The 17,846-nt window shown below is 27.4% G+C and overlaps 1 protein-coding gene across 3 annotated transcripts; it reads left to right on the top strand.

Annotated features, from left to right (window-relative positions):
- The first annotated feature begins 391 nt into the window (after window positions 1-391).
- On the top strand, window positions 392-17,812 carry LOC107437972 (ribose-phosphate pyrophosphokinase 2). 3 transcript variants are annotated; one of them, XM_016050123.4, is made up of 8 exons: window positions 424-633; window positions 2,940-3,123; window positions 4,770-4,796; window positions 8,032-8,130; window positions 10,278-10,402; window positions 11,479-11,652; window positions 13,510-13,669; window positions 15,001-17,812. In XM_016050123.4, the coding sequence occupies exons 1-8, from the start codon at window positions 512-514 to the stop codon at window positions 15,091-15,093; spliced, it is 984 nt and encodes a 327-aa protein (XP_015905609.3). In that variant the 5' UTR covers window positions 424-511; the 3' UTR covers window positions 15,094-17,812. The 3 variants fall into 3 exon arrangements, with proteins under 3 accessions (XP_042908614.1, XP_015905609.3, XP_087019218.1); XM_087163092.1 differs by having other exon boundaries at window positions 4,773-4,796; window positions 15,001-15,820; XM_043052680.3 differs by lacking the exon at window positions 4,770-4,796 and having other exon boundaries at window positions 392-633.
- The last annotated feature ends 34 nt before the right edge of the window (window positions 17,813-17,846 follow it).

Raw genomic sequence — 17,846 nt, forward strand, 5'->3', positions numbered from 1 at the left:
TTGGTAGTCCAAGAACGAATGCTGCACACCCTCGGTCCCTTCACAGATGGATCAAAGTGATCACCCAACCGCACAATGACCTAAGGCAGTAATGCTCGAATACGGTGAGCCGTGCTTTACCATCAGTCCACTGTGGGACTTGAACTCAGTTGAAAGTAACAATATTAATGGTAGGAAGTCAGTCAAGACTGACTAGTTGATCCTGGAAGTCTGTAATTTGCAATAATAAAGCACTTGGCAGCGAAAAGAAATTGCAGATACGGTCCCGAAACGAGGTGTACATATATATCGGATTCTGCGTAAATATCTCGGAGGAATTATATGCAGTAGAAACGAGCCCTGAAAATTATTAGTTTGCATGAAATATATCAGTAGTGATTAAAGCCAACTGCAAGTGCTTCACTCTATGATGATAGATTGATAAGACTGAATATTATCAATTAATCATAAAAACCATATTTACCTAGTCGTGCCGTGCATTTTTAATCGCTAACGCTAAATTTAAAAGAGAATGCCGAATATAAAAGTGTTTAGTGGTACATCGCACCCAGATTTGGCACAAAAAGTTGTAGATCGCTTAGGTATAAATCTAGGAAAAGCTGTACTAAAAAAATTCAGTAACAAAGAAACATGGTAAAGTAGTGTTTTTCAACTTTTCAGAACCATATTTCTATCATAATTTAACTTTTTCTTGTCTTACGTTGTGTCGCCTAATGTCATAAAATATCAAAGAATGGGAAAAATGTGGTTTACTTAATTAAAGTTTTCAAAAGCGGTTAAGGTTGTTTACATTTAATTTTTTTATAATAAATAAAGAAAGAAATTTAATGGTGTTTTTTGCCTTGTTTTGTCGTGGTTCGCATTGCGTCATTTCCTTATCACCTAATAGTAAATACACAATTTGCTATTCTAATCTGATTGGGCTAATCTGATCGGAATCTGAAATCTGATGGAATCTGAAAGGTTAATCTGATTGGATGAAAAAAAATAATAAAACTATGAATATGTACATCTTTTACAGAAAAAAATATCTTAATATTTGTGATCATTAAAAAGCTCATAATGATTCAGTTTGTCAAAAATACCTGAGATAGCAATTTTGCATTGCACAATATGGTGCTAAAAGTCTTTGTACTTCTTTTCAGTGTATCAACAATTACTAACCATTTTAATCAATTATGTCAACTATTAATTTTAACCTGATACTAATCCATTATTTCATTTATTGTATGATGATTATTTTCTTAATATTTTTGTTCCTGGTATAAAAGGAGATTTATTATATTGGCAACTGTTATTTAAAATATATTGCATTCCAGGTTCATTATATTAGTTATTTTAAAGCAGCACTTCTTTTTCTGTTAACCAGAGTTAAAATAAATTTTTCAAATATTAAGAGTAGCTTTTTTTTTACTTTACTAAGTTTGTAAGCATGTAGTAAATTTATTCCTAGTTTTAAAATGAGTTTAAAAAAAAAAAAAACTTACTCCAAAGTTTTTGCCATATTTTTTATTCTAGCTAGAACATTATCTTTTTTTCTTTTAAATGGCTTTTACTCTTTACTCGCACAAAGAGTAAATACTGCACATTCACACACACACACACGCATAAATATTTTTATATATACCGTATATTCCGACGTATAACGTGCACTTTTAATGCAAAAAATAGCATTGGAATTTACTGGTGCGCGGTATACGCCGAATATAAAAAATTATAGACTAAAAAAATTTAAATATTGAAAAATACTTTTATTTTAAAGAAATAACATACCTTTACCTACATACTTTCTTGATTTTTGTTATTACATAAATAGTTCATTATATTCGTCTTCCGTTGTTTCTTCTGGCACGTCATCACAATCTGTTTCGTCTTCATCATCTGTGTTACCCTCATCTATAAATAAACAGTCATGTTCTGATCCGCCCAGATTATTTGAAATGCTGCATTTTTTGAATGATTTTCCAACCATCTCAGGCTTAATTTCATCCCATACATTTAATATCCATTCGCACACTGTTTCCAAACTTGCATGACACATATGTCCTCCTTACGTAAAGGTTTTCTTGCCCTCCAACATCCAAGTGTTCCACTGTTTTTTTAAATTGGCTTTAAATGGTTTGTTTAAGCAGACGTCCAATGGCTGAACTAATGGTGTCAATCCGCCCGGAATAACTGCCATATCGGTGTTACATTCTTTCAACAATTTTTTTGTATTATCTGTAAGATGGTACCTAAACATATCCCACACTAAAAGGCTTTCTGGTTTTCTATTGATACTAGACGAGATATTGCACATGTACAATCCAAATTTTCATGCGCGTTATACGAAGAGTATATCCTAAAATTTATTAAAGTTATTAGGAATTACGGGTGTGCATTATACGCCGGGGCGCGTTATGCGCCGGAATATACGGTACTTGTAGATTAAGGTTGAAAAATGTCAAAATTTTAACATGGACTTGTTGGTTTGCAAATTGCATTCTTGAAGCTTTTTTTTCCTAAATATGTCTTTTTATTACAGATATTAATGAGAATATATGAACCTATAATTAATATGTCAGAAAAAAATCGCATAAAAAACATTATTTACATCAACACTTTTATATACAAGGAAGAAGAATTATATATTGTTAACAAAAAAGTAATATATATATAACACAAATTATTTATCATGAATAAGCATTGATACAGTTAATATAGAAAGTTATGAATAAAGTTTTATTATTATCAAAAGTTCGATGGATATATTCATTACAAAAACAGATTAAACATGTAGCGAATCTATACCTTAAATGTCAATTAGGTTTTGTAATTTCCGTTTATTCATAGAGTATTTGTATTAAAAAATAATTTTTTTTTAAATTTGGTATTGAATATCCAAAATTATTTAACTTTACATTTTACTCTAATCTTTTTATTATACTTTTTAATTTTAGTGTAGAGATAAAAGAATCTGTGCGGGGAGAAGATGTTTACATTATTCAAAGTGGATGTGGCGAAGTTAATGATAATCTTATGGAATTGCTGATCATGATAAATGCATGCAAGATTGCATCTGCTTCTAGAGTGACAGCAGTTATACCATTATTTCCTTACTCCCGTCAAGATAAAAAAGATAAAGTAATTACAATTAATCTAAGTTTTTCTACTATTTAAAAATTATATACTTTATTTATTCTTCAAGAAATCATTACTAATCATGAAATTTTTGTGATTGATTGAAGTGATTTAGAAAAAATTTGTGTTAATTGACGTATGTATATTGAACAAATTTGAATTTTAGAAACATTAAGTTTTTTAATAAGGATTGTTGAATAACTGGGCATAATTTTTTTAATATTATCTATAGCACTAAGAAAATTGCATAAATTTAAAGGTTAAAGTTATAACTCATTCATAAAATGCATTTATTGTATTCAAATAAATTTTGTAGTTAAGCTGATAATAAGGAACTTAATCCAAATAGAAAAATTTTATTTTTTTAAAAAAATGTAACTATTAGTTCCTACAGTACACTATAGTATTTTCCAGGTACAACTTCTGCATGAAAAAAAAAACTATACTTGAGATATAAAGTAAGTAAAAGTAATGTAAAGATAATTAGGGAAGCTTTTTAATTTGTAGATGGCTGCACTGAAAGAACAGATTCTTTAAAAGTTTTTTTTTTTAAATTTTTATTTTATTTATTACTTAAAAAGAACATTTTTATTATAAGTTGACAATTTTGTAAAGTGCTAGAATTTCTGAGTACTGGAATATTGCTATTGTTAATCTGGTGCTAAATGCAAAAAAGACTAATATCAAAATTTTAAATTTTTGAAAACTAAACTGGTTTATTTACTTTTTTTTTGAAAAAAAAAATCTTGCATTAAGGTTTTTTTCCCCTTCAACTTTTGTCTTATTTACATAATATTGCTTCACAGAGAGCAAATCAGTATGAAATTATCTGTTGATGTTCATACTGATAAAGGTAGAATCTCTTTTAGCTGGTTGGATAAGTTTTTGTTAAATATTGACTTTCCTTGTCTGTGCATATGACCACAGAAACATTTGAATAATTTAAAATCAATGTATGGGATTATATGTATGACACATTAAACATCACATAATTATGTACAAGTATAATTAAGAGTTTAATTTATTTTAATTGAAACATACGTAAGATTGCTAGAAACTCCAGAATGTTCTTTTGTATTTAAGACTTATACATGTTAAACAGATTTGCTAATGATCAAGGTTTCCTCTACTGAATCACATTCTTTTGGACAAAATGGATTTTTTTAAAATTATGTTTGTTAATAAATGCTAACTGAAAATTATTTAGGTATTGAAAATGGAAAAAAAAATTATTATTGGTAACAAAAAAAAAAAAAAAAAAACTTTACTCATACTGAAAACTTTTTTAATAGATTATTATTTTTCATTGGTTATTGAGAAAAATGAATGATATTATTTATTATATTTCAATTAGTTTACTATTTTCTTCAGCTTCTAAATATAATGCATTTTTTCAATTAATATAAAAAAAACAGGCAATTTATTTTTTGAAAAATAAAATGTAAGTTTATACGAAAAATAAAAGTTGTTTTACTGAAAATTCACTATTAAAGGCAATAAGTCTTTAAAAGTTGCATATACCTGAACAAATTGAGTAACAGTTTATCACAAAAGACAATTTCAGCATATATTTTATTATTTTAAGCCAAGATTGCATAGATTATTATTTTGTTTTATTATCTTTCTTTTTGTAATTATTTTGCTTTCAGCTGAATCAAACTGGAGGAGCAAGTGCAGTAAGTAATTATTCTGGCGGCTATCATTTTAATTTTACTGTTCACTGTACCTGCAGCTTTTGTTTGCCTTCTAACTACATAATTAGCATTTTAAAAGCAGCTTTTTGATTATTTTTTTTTTGGATATAGATGGATTATTTTTGTTTTGTGTTTTTAATAAATGCATTATGTTTCCAGTAATTAGTTGTGTGCGGTTTCAAAATGATTATAATGTTCTTAAAACTTTTTCTTTTCATAAAATATCTGTGTCTTTTAACTTTTTTATTTATTTAGGTAGCTAATAAGGCATTTTAAATTACACACTTTTTTACTCATATTAGAACTAAAGATTGTTCAGATTGTACTGCAGTGTGTAGTTAGCTTCTACCTAGAGTATATAATGTTTACATTTTGCACAGCATAACTAACTGACTTTGTTTTTTGTCCTATTAAACTACACATTTATTTTAATTCTCATTAATACTTTAAAAGACTTGTTTTGTTTTTATTGCTTATTTCTTTTTGTTGCTCATTTAAACAATTCTAATAAAGAAATGTAAGTTCTCACTCCCTTTATTTCCCTAAAAAAAAAGAAGTTTTTTTTTCAATAAAAGTAATTGAGGTGTATAAATAATAGACTCAGAATGTTTTCCTGCACAGAGTAAACTACTCAATATTTTAATAAAAATTTTTTTTTCAGTGTTTAAATTGCCCTTTTCATAAAGTTTAATTTAGCATAGCTTTGCAGTCTAATTCTAAAGCTTGTGTAACATGTACAGTGGAACCCCCATTTTACGTTGTCTATTTTTCTGTTTCTTATGTCATTTTCTACTGGTTTCTTGAAAATTGGCTATACCGATAATGTTCAACTGTCCCGGATTTTATGTTATTCTTTTTAAGAAAATCCCGCTTTATACACTAATCTAACAGACTAAAATAATTTTTTCTCTACAAAGCTTGCTCAAATTTTTCTGAGATTTTTTTTTTCTTTCAAGAGAGGCTTGTTTATTAGCTGTTAGTATCTTTTTTGACTTATTTTCTATTCTATCTTATTGTCCTTTTGTCTGTGAGAGTACATTTCCCCCCCCCCCCTCGCGTTAAAAGCAGTAGGGTGGGTGGATGGACAAAGCAAGTGGATTGTGGTTAAAATAATTATGGGAGTTTAAATTGTAAAATTGGCGAGTGGATTTTTTCCAGCAAACTTCAACGTGGATCATCCAATCATTTGAAGAACTTTACACAATAACTGGTTAAATAATCAATTCTTTTTCTTGATTCCGGTGATCTGCAAAATGTTTCTAAAACAAAAATGAATATTCTGGAAGCTTTGATTTTTAAAACGTTGGACTGTGTTAACTGAAATGCATTACAAATGGGATTAATAAAGCTTCTTGGGATTAATTGCTTCTCGGTGTCTTATGGGAACATTGGCCCTTTGGAACAAAATTGCATGTTTAAAGCAACCCACACCCCCTTGCTTTTCAATATCTTCAATGTCTGATTTAATGCCTGCTCAACATGAAAGTGATGAGAAAGATGAAGATGAGCGCCAAAAAATATCAGGTTATACCCACAACTGATCAAGCATTTAAAAACATGAAAACTCTGAAACATTTGCGGGTGTAAACCATAAAGCAAATTTGCAAACAATAGTAAGTACTGAGAGGTTTATTTTTATAATTGTATCTAGAAACAAAAATAAAAAAATTGAAGGATTACGTATTTTTTTTAGTAATTCATCTTGTAAATGTCAATTTTTGTAAAATATATTTATTATTTTTACCCTGATTTTATGTTATCCTGTTTTGTGCATTTTTTTCTTCTTTCAAAAACGTAAAATTGGGGTTCTACAATGTATTTTCTGCTTTGTACCTTGTAAATTCAATGTTTCGGTAACATTCAAATGTTTATAGCAACAATAAATTAATTTTGAAGTTTTAAGTAATAAATAAATTCTAATAAATTAGTATCTATTTTTCTATCTATTTGTATATTTATATACATATACAGTGAAACCTGTCATGGACACTCCTGCAAAACGGACACCTCTCAATACAGACATATTTTTAATTTCCTGGGAATCTTCTTTGAATAAGCCATTAAGTACATTCTCCACAAAGTGGACACTCTTGTAAAAAAAACTATTTCTACTTTAAATTGCAAGCTAAAAAATTGCAACTTTTCACCATTTTTAAAGCATGTAAATTTTTTGCCTTAACCAAAAATATTGTTAAGCTATTTCACTACTGAGGAATCAAACTTTCTCTTGTCACCTTGCCTTATCTTTGTAAAGAAAGGAGAGAAAAATGATACTCCTCTCCTGAAATAATTCGGACACTGGCATCTTTTGATCTTTTCATCTGGACCACACGTGTTATGAGACCCCTCAAGTTGAAATGACATCTTAAATGCTCTCAATGCTTCTTCCCCATTGAAAATTTCTTTAATTTTCTTATCAATTTGAAGACTGTATTTAACACAACTGGGGTAGAAAAAGAGAACAGAAGTGTAATCTTTGAGGTGCTCATATAAATGAAACATTTATTCAGACACTTGATAGCTGATCAATTGTGAATAATCAACTCCATAGGTCCTCATGACTTACAAGTATGCATTGCTTTTTTTTTCTTCGGTGAATCGTGGAAGGTTTACCTTCAAGAAGGTATTAACCACATTTCCTATTGAATAATAAGTAGGTGTGAGGGGATGTAAACCTAATAATTGAGAACTAATAATGAGGACTGAAAGCTCCTATTTGGTATCATATGTCTAACTTTAGTATCTATGCTAATAGGAAAATTATATTCATTTATCTGTAGCTATATCTAGAATTATGTATTTATATCAAACTTATATTCTTTTTTATCTTTCTTAAAGTTTAAATAAATGTCCTTGTAGATAGTTATTGTAGATTATTTAATTCATTCTACATCTTTGAAAATATTCTAAAAAGAATTTATGGTGTTAAACTTCGTTATTAGGATACCCTTCCCATATTAGGATAACTCTTATGTCAGCTTAGCGGAGGTTTTACTGTATATATAATGTTGATAATTTGCAAAATAAACTATTGATTTGTTTTTTAATTGTTAACAATAACTAAAAAAAAAAATTATTAACATCAAATTTTAAAATTTTTGGATTATTTATTTTAGTGTTAATAATTTTTTATTTGTTTTAAGCTTTATATTTCGTAATTTCTTTTGGGTTTTTTTAAAGTTGTCATTTCATAGTTTTTTTTTTACATATTTTTTAGAGTCGTGCACCAATTTCTGCTAAGTTGGTGGCAAACATGTTGTCCGTTTCAGGTGCTGACCATATAATAACAATGGATTTGCATGCTTCTCAGATACAGGTAAGAAACAATTTTCTAAAATATTATGTGATTTTCTTTATTTGAAGTATATATAGATGTGAAATAGATTATTTAGTTATAAGTAATATATTTGTTTGCCAAAGTTGGTTATATTTTAAATAAAAATTATTTTTGAAATATTTATGTATTTTATAAAATATTCCTTTATAGCTAAAAGTTCTCAAAACAAGAACAATCAGGAAAAGTTGAGATAATTATTTTATTAGCTATTATAAAAACTTCTGTTTTGTTATGTAAGCATTTATGAATGATTTCTTATTTAACTAATTCATGTTTTTTTTTTTTTTTTTTTTGCAATTTTGGTTTGCATTTTTTTTTTATAAAGGTAATAATTTAGGCAGTAAGTGGTGTTTAATTTTAAAAATATACTAGCCAAACATTATAATTCTTGTTGCAGAAGTTTGCTCCTGGTAAATATATTTGCAACTACTTTTCTTTATTATAATTATGAATTCACACAGTTATTATTTTTCATTCTCAATAATGTTTTGAAATTATTACAATTTACTAAGTAAACTCCCAGCCTTTTGTGACTGTGTTAACAGCAAAATGTACCATAGTTTGCTTAAATTCCTTTGGGTGTTCAAAGTTAGCCTACCAAAGAAATTGAAAAAAAAAAAAAAAAACCCTACTTAATTTTCTGTCATCGGCACAAAATTAATAAAAATTATTGCAGTATTACCTGTAATTATTGATTTATCACTTATTTAATGGTAGCTACCATGAAATATTTATTTATTATCCTTTCTTATTATTTTTCCATGTTATTATTTTCTTTTTTTACTATTATTCAAAATCAAAGGATTAAAGCTAAAATTGTCATTCCTTTATTATAATAAAATTGATCGCATGATACTACTTCTATTAATATTACTATAATGTGTAGACTATTATATAATGTCTATGATAAAGATATTTAGTTTTTGTTTTACAATTAGGAAATAATAAATAATTTATATTTCCTTTTTAATTTGTTAAATTATTAAAAATTAAGTTTTTATATTCTTGATAAATAATCTAGTTTTTATCACAACCAAATATTAAATAAATATTATAAAATAAATAAATAAAAATGTAATGACATTGCAATGGTAACCCAGTAAAATTATTAGATTTATTTTTTATCCCTGTAGAATTACTGGGTAAAATCTGTGGATCTGTGTTAAAGTAATAAAAAGTTTTGGAATTGTTCATTTAAGTAATTTTTAATTGTGATTAGAATTGCTAGGTTGTCAGAACACAAGTTTCTGCTATGATCTCTGCTAAGTTATAGTGTTTTTTCTAAATTCTATGGTTTTTCGGATTTAGATGATTTATTTGAAAATTATTTAAAATGTGAGATTTTTTTTTGTTTTTATTTTTATTTACATTTAAGCAGCAATTAGTACTTTTCTGAAGCTTCAAATTTGATGATGTATTACCGATAAAACATTTCAGAGAATAGATAGATAGCAAAATAACAAGAAAATTGTTTGGAAATAAACCAAATTCTATCGAGTAAGGTAGTCTTTCTATCCCTTGAATTATAAATGCTTTTCCTCCATAAAATGCAGAAGGAAGAAAAAGTTTAGTTTTCCCATCCTTTATCAGAAAATTTATTGAAATGAAGAGGTAACATTAACCATATTCAATGAAATTTCTAAATCCTTTAAGTGTGGAAATGCTGTCAAAGTAATATTTGATGAACATTAATAGGAATAATTTAACTGTGTACAATAATTTGTGCTGAAACTCTTTTCATTTGAATTTAAAAAAATATTGCATAAACATACAATTAAAAAATTTTTTTTTAAATCCTTTATATACTTTTTTTATTATTTGTACCATGTGCATACATTTCAGGACATACATTGTATACTTTTTTGTGTATTTTCATTACCATGAAATTTTAAAAAATTCATTAAAATCTTTCTCAAACTTCTTTTTTTCCTCCCACCAAACTTACAACCCTAATTATAAATTAAAAATCTGTTTGTCGCCCAGGAGCAAAAATGGCAATGAAGCTATTGTGAGAATTGGTGTGATTAGCAAGCAGGGGGTGTAGCCTCTTAATTAAAAATAATATATATAATGATTTTTTATTTTTTATTTATTCAACTTTATGAAGTTCTTGATATGAATTTTAGGGTTTCTTTGATATACCAGTTGATAATTTATATGCTGAGCCTGCAGTTTTAAAATGGATCAGAGAAAATATACCTGAATGGAGAAACAGTATAATTGTGTCACCTGATGCTGGTGGAGCAAAAAGGTATATCTATTTATTTATTATATTTTCAATTTGAGCATTTCTTAGCAACATTTAATTTTTATTAGAAAAAATTCTCTCTTACAACTTCTGTTGCTAAATGAGATGAATGTATGTATAAAAATTTATTATATTTATAAATGTAAGCAGGTTTTTCATTTTATATACATTTATTAGAGTTTTGCTCTGCTTGATTATCCCTTTTCCTGATAGTTCTGTGCACATTGTTTCGATTTCCTTCTAAGCATTTCCATACAGCAAAGCTTGTATCATCTTTATACATTTTTGGTCACAAAATTATGCTGTTAATATTTTCTTGTTCACTCAGAATTGTAAAGCCTTAACCTTCACGACTCTTTGACTGGTGACTTATTGTTGCAGAAGTAATTTTCTAAGGTACTCTTTAGGTTGCAAGTTATCAGATAAAAATAAATTGTAGGTTCAGAATTTGAGCATGGAGTTTTCAAATACTCAAAAGTGTAGGAGCAAAATCTCTAAGATTATTCAAACACTTTTTTCACTGATATACATTGATAACATAACATATAACCATAGCTTGTTGGAAATATAATGTAAAATTAGAAAAATTGGCTAGATTGTAATGTTATTTCTGTCACTTTCTTAGGTTCCTCTTTATCTTGATTCTTGACTCATAGTCCCCCCCCCCCCACCAAAGACTAACTTTTTTCATTAATGCTCACCAGGTTACTATGGTATTTGAATTTATTTTCTTTCTTTGCTTTGCTTAAGCACTTTCACATTTTTGCCTGAATAATAGAAAACTTGGGTTCTGAGTTCCAAAATGTTTGAATTATTTGTAAGCATTTAATTTTTTAATAGATTCTACAGTATTTTTTTTTAAACATTATGGATTATCTGCATGCCTTAATTTTTGTTCAAAGTAACTATATAAATGAATATTAGCTAAAAATTTCTTTATAAAGATGTTTGTTGTACGATGATAAACTTTGACTTATTGTTTTTTGGTTCAAATTTACTAAGTTAGAGATGTTAATATTATTAACATCCACTATACTATTTAGTTTTTTATTTATTTATTCTTATGTTTTTATTTTTAGAGTAACTGCATTAGCTGACCACTTGAATGTAGAATTTGCGTTGATTCACAAAGAAAGAGAGAAAGCGAATGAGGTGTCCTCTATGGTGTTGGTAGGTGACGTGAAAGACAAAATTGCTATTTTAGTAGATGATATGGCTGATACTTGTGGAACAATATGTCATGCAGCAGATAGGTAATTGTTTATTTTAAGATAATGACTTGTTAAAAAGTGCTTTAATTTTTTGCAAGTTGTAATTAACAAGTGTCGTTGAAATTTTTAATGTTTACAAAATGTTATGTATTAAATTGTATTATGTCCACAAAAAGAAAGAAGTGTTTTTTGTTTGCCTCAATAATGTTTTCCCCCTAAATTTTATTATTATAATTTTATAACTTATTGAAATTTAACATATTCTTTATAGGTGCAAGTGGTTTACTCGTAAATCCTTAATATGTATTTTTCTGACTTTGATACATAATTGTTCTTAGCAAATTGTCATTTAAAAAAATTGTTAAGATTTTTTTTTATGTCATTCGGATAAAATAATAAATTAAGATTTTCCCCCAGAATTGTAAAAAAAAAGTTAGTTAGTTAGCTTACTTAGTACTTAGTTTACTAAATAAAGATTTATGTAAATAAAATCTGTAGCTGAAATAAAGTTTCGATAAAACTTTTTGCAACTTTTAAGTAAGGATGTCTTATTCTACATAGATGTTTTGAATGAAGCAATTTATTTTAATGCCTTTAGCATAATTTTTTTTTAATATGAAATTTATTAAATGCACATTAAATTTTTTTAGTTATTAAGCAATAATTTCATTTATATAAATGTCAAATTGTTACAATAGGATTATTTGAAATATTAAATGCTTGAAAATATCTTTTGTAAGTTGTATATGCATTGATGTAAGTAATATCTTCTAGTAATCCAGAAAGTGAATTTCTATAGCTTTAATACTGGTTGCTTAGAATACAGTTAGTTCTCAAATTTGAGAAGTTCAAAATAAGTATGAAAAAGAAGAAAAAAGTAGAGTTTTCTGTTTTGAATTTTTGCTCACTCGAAAAACATATTTTATTTGATTTAATTTAAAATTTACCAGATCTTAAAAGCAGTATTAACTGTTTAGAATTTAACACTTTAGTAAATAGGATATATTTATGTGAACTTGCATGCTACAACTTTCTTTTAAAAAAATGTTTTACTGAAAATAGGACAGAGAAAAAACATGCCATTACTTTGTTTTATCAATTATTTTACATATATTTCCTTAAAATTTTAACTAAGTACCCTACTACTACCACTACAAAACCACTAGTATCTACCACTACAAAATTACAACTACAATTCACTAGTATATAAGACATATTAACTCGATTCTATGTTGGGGTACCTTTTCATAGATGAAGGGTGACCTTCGGATGTGATGTGAACACGCCTACCTTGGCAGTAACGCCCACTTCGATATGAATACGCCTACATCGACAGTAACGCCTACTCTGTTGGTGGTCCACATTGAATAGTTGACTTGCTACTTGTGACTGCAACATCATCCAGCTCCTAGCGCTGTTGCTGCTCAGTTTCAATCACACACAACGTATACACTTGACTATTAAAGGCAACACAGGAGCGACTACGACCGTGAACTTAATACACATCTCACATTCAGTACTCAAAAAGTACGGTGATCTTAATTCAGCTCTCCCAGCTTCACACAAAAACAGCAATGATTCAACTAGTGGTATCCATTCATCGAATTCTATCACAGATATAATTCTGGTGGGGGAGTACTCTAGTATATCTACCACTACAAAATTACGACTACAATTTACTAGTATATAAGACATATTAACTCGATTCCATGTTGGGATACCTTTTCATAGATGAAGGTTGACATTATCGATAACTCCGCCCCACATACCCCTAAAAAGTAATTCTTATATTTTTAGTAACTAAGTTAAGTAATTAGCTTTTAAAGATTACATGATGATTAGCTTGTGTCACTCTTATTTTTATAATTCTTTTCTTAGTCAACTAAAATTATTTTTCAGACTTATGGAAGCTGGAGCTCAAAAGGTTTATGCTATTCTCACCCATGGTATACTATCAGGTTCTGCCATATCAAGAATAAATAATGCAGTGTTTGAAGCAGTAGTAGTCACGAATAGTATCCCTCAAGATTTACACATGACTGAATGCCCGAAAATTCAGGTATTATTTTGCTACATAAAATAATAAGCAAATGAATTGGTTGGAGAGTTTTATGACAATTGAAAAATTTTTAGCATTAGTTTAAATCAAAGTGTAAAAGTTTTTTTTAAAATTTTGAATGATATATAATTTTAATAAAATCATCTCATTAAAAGAATTAATTTACAATAATGCATAACACAAACGGAGCAGATACTCTTAACCGTTTGGGTTTGAATGTTTATGTTTGTCTCATAGGTGATCTCTAAAGGAAGGAAAAAGGTTAAACAGTTTATCTAATAAGCTCTGCTTTGTGTATGGTAGAGAAAGAGAAAACTTCTTTGCGCACCAGCCTTTGTTTATATTCAGAGGCACAAAGGACCTTTTATGCTTTGACTAAATGACCGGTTAATCGTTAACTTGGCTTTATCACAAAATGACAATTTAACTAGCCGTCCATTAAAACTTCACGTTCAATAAAAACTTTATTTCTAGTTTTAAAACTGCTATTGTGCTTAATATCTTTACAATTGGATAATTCAGAATGTTAGCCAATCTATGTATGAACTAAGAATAAATTTTTTTTGTCAAAGATTTAAAACTTATGGCTTAATTAAAATTTTAAAAAATGTGATTTTAAAATGTGTTGTAGGAAGGGCTAAATTACTGAATTACTGACAAGCAGGTAAAACAGAAGGATTGCTTTGGTTGGTTGATTTTAAATAAAAAATATGCCAATTGTGTGATGAAAATTGAGATTTGTAAAATGATGTTGATGGATGTTTAGCAAACTTTTTTTTTATTTGAAAAAACGGTGATATAATGAGAGACTAAGTTCAAGCTAAACGCAGCTTTTTAAACACTGTTTCAAAACAAGTGTAATGTGGATTAACTAGATTGTGATTTAATTATTTACAGTTGCTTCATTTCATTATTAGTTCTCAAGTACTGATAATTAAATTACTTTTTCACTAGCCAGATTTATCAGTTTATAAGCATTGAAGATTAAATAACAAGAAATTCAAGCTTACTTAAGCTACTTTTCAATTATAGACATCTTTCAATTCTATAGCATTTACTTTAGAGATTAATTAAATTTTGTATAACTTTAGTCTACAATTACATTCTATATATGTTTGGAAATTTTCCAAATTAAGTTAAAACTAGAGTTATTTCTATAGTACATTTCGTTACTTTTCCACTATCCAGATGGTTTATTAACTATGATGATTAGATGACTATAATTTACTATGTATTGCGAAAGTTTTTTAATGAAATTAATATATTTTTTTGCTTCATTCAATTTTGTTGTATTGAGAGTAAATATTAATATTTATTTTTCATTATTTCAGTGCATAGATATTTCAATGATAATTGCTGAAGCTATTCGTCGAACTCATAATGGAGAATCCATATCTTATCTTTTCAGTCATGTTCCCATGTAGTATCTTCATTTGAAAGAAAATTTCATTGAAAATATAAATTTAAACAAGGCCATTAAAAGATCTGTGATACTATAAACTGCTTGCCAAACAGTAATTTATCATTGATGCTAATTATTCTTATGTACTTAAAATTAAATATCTATTTTTGGGTATGTTATAATCTATAAAAAATTTAAAAGAAATGCTAAAATATTTTACTATGCATAGAATGTGAAGAAGTGAACGTGATTTGCACAATTATGTGAAGAAAACAAATGAATTTATATTTTAAATAAACTTGTGAATCATTATAAGTTATACCGAGAAATCTTTTAAAAGTTTTTAGCTGTATTTAAAGTATAAAAATAAGAGCCAATCATGTTATCTTTGTTATGATTAAGTATTAATAACTTAGAACAACAGTTTCAAATTGTTAGCTATGCATGCTGAGAATTAAAATTTTTAGATCTCTGTAGAATGAATGTGAAATTATTATTAATGAGACATTAGAAATTATTATACCTTTAGTTTTAACAAATAAAATTTTTTTATGTGTAAAATTAGCTTCTCCACCTCCTAATTTATCACTTTTTAAGAAATTTTTCCAATTGAAAATTGCTTTATAAAACTTTTTTTCATTATCTGAAACAGAAGCTGGATATTTTTTAAAATTTTTTAGTTACAGGGTTGCTACTCCACAGAGACAACATAGAAAATAAAGGGAATTTAAAAATCACCTAAAATAAAAGGGAAAATGCTGGGAATTTTGTCTTATTTTCTTTTCTCAAAGTGCAATCTCTCTTTGGGATATTTAAAGATAGTTTAGCTACACTATTTCATTTAATATAGTTTCTTTTTTTAAAAAAAGTGTTTATTTCCAGCAATTAATAAACCTTGTATAGTTATTCTAATATAGCTCGCATATAAGCACAGTGATTGTGTGGTTCCTTTTAATATATTGTGTGTAATATGTATAGGGAAAACATAGAGAATTTTTTCCTCAGATTTGAGTGGCAACCCTGTTATAAGTTCAGATTTTTTCCCTCTTTTATTGAAACTAATTAAAATGCTTGAAAAAATAATGCACGAACATATACGTACAAAATGAACTCTTTGTCATTTCTAAGCTGTTGCTGCAGATTTATTGCTTCTTAATTCCTTCTAAAAATTGACTTAATTTTGTAAAGAAAATAAATTTCATTAAAAAATTTAAGCGTTTTCATTTTATATTATACCATGCCATTCCATTATACTCATATTCACTTTATATATATATATACACACAGTAGAGCGCCAATTAATCTGGTCCAATGCCGATCTGGATAATGAAAAATCTGGATAATTGGAGAAATCTAAAAAAAAAAAGACTATAAGAAAGTTTTTCAGCAACCACCCTTCACACTTTTTCCAGGCTCAGGATTGGCAATTGAAGTAGTGCCTATTATAGCATATTACTAGTAGTGTGTTCAAAAGTTTTAATTTTTCAAAAATTTTATTAAAAACCTGTTCTTTTATTCAAAACTACTTAACACCCATATTGAAACTGTGTGGAATGAACATGGGGTTCTTTCCAAGGTCACCAAAGGACAACCCCTTACAGTTATTTTGAAATTAAGGAAGCATTTTTTGCGTAAAACAAAACAATTTTTGAACAATCCAGTAAAATCTGCTTTTGGATAATCAGCGCTCTACTATGTATATAAACATATATAATTAGGTGTGTCCTTTATCTTTTGTACATTGTTTGGTTACAATATTTACTATATCTGAACAGTTATAGTTCTTTAATTTGAAAAATATGATCTCTTTTGTAATTAGTTGATATTAAGAAAAAGTGAAATTTGAACTCTTATAATTTAGGAAGTGAGATTTGCATTGTTTCAAAGTGAGTGATGTCCCTCACTTTATAGCGACATTTGATCTTACCTAAGTGAAACGTCTTTTATATTTTGTGTAGTATATCAAATTCTGATTTCTTTGTCATTAAATGCTATATTCAGCTTATCTTGCCTTTTTAAGTGAAGATCAACAAGTTAGGTATGCTAGTTGCATTTGCCAACTGAGAGATGTATAAAAACTCTTCCCTTCATCCCTATTTTATTGCTGTATTTAGATTTGTCATGATCGGTTGAATATTGTTGTATTTTGATTGTCATGATTGATTTTGTGGTAGAACTATAAATTATTAATTTTGATTATTTTTTTACAGTATTAAGATATTTTAGTACACAATGAAAATTTTAAGTGAAACTCAAGCAGAATATGAGCAACTAAAATTTTTATTTTGAAGATCGTTTGATTTTTGAAAAATTGTAGCCTCTGTTGATGTTAGTAAACTTCAAATTTAACATTTTTTTTTATTTAGTTTCTATTTTCGGCCGAGTATTTTATAATATTTGCTAGTTTAGTTTGTATAATTTAGAATAGCTATTTTTAATATTTGCTTTAGGAATGAATAGTAAATTTTTGTAGACCATTTTAGAATTCTTTTTGTTTAGGAAAACATGCTACATGCTAATTTTGAATAATTATATTTAGCACTTTTATATTGATGTTGGGTTATATGTAATTTTTAATGAATTACCTTTTGTTCTTTTGGTTTAAAAAAAAATTACATGTAATACAAAGTTTTTTTTTCTTGATAAAGAAATGGAATGACTTTAGTTTTGAATGATGAATGGCATTTTATTAAGTATGTTTTTAATGAGAGGCATTTTATAAAGTATGTCACAATGTGCAATATTTGTATGTTTATTTACTAATACTTGCTTCCT

Source organism: Parasteatoda tepidariorum, chromosome 1, assembly GCF_982258835.1.
Source record: "Parasteatoda tepidariorum strain Cologne lab strain chromosome 1, Ptep-v5.0, whole genome shotgun sequence".
NCBI lineage: Eukaryota > Metazoa > Arthropoda > Arachnida > Araneae > Theridiidae > Parasteatoda > Parasteatoda tepidariorum.

Coding starts and splice junctions, on each gene's coding strand:
- LOC107437972 (XM_016050123.4), top strand. CDS start 512: ATGCCGAATATAAAAGTGTTTAGTGGTACATCGCACCCAGATTTGGCA. Junction 634..2,939: donor TTCAGTAACAAAGAAACATG/GTAAAGTAGTGT, acceptor TTTTAATTTTAG/TGTAGAGATAAAAGAATCTG. Junction 3,124..4,769: donor GTCAAGATAAAAAAGATAAA/GTAATTACAATT, acceptor TTTTGCTTTCAG/CTGAATCAAACTGGAGGAGC.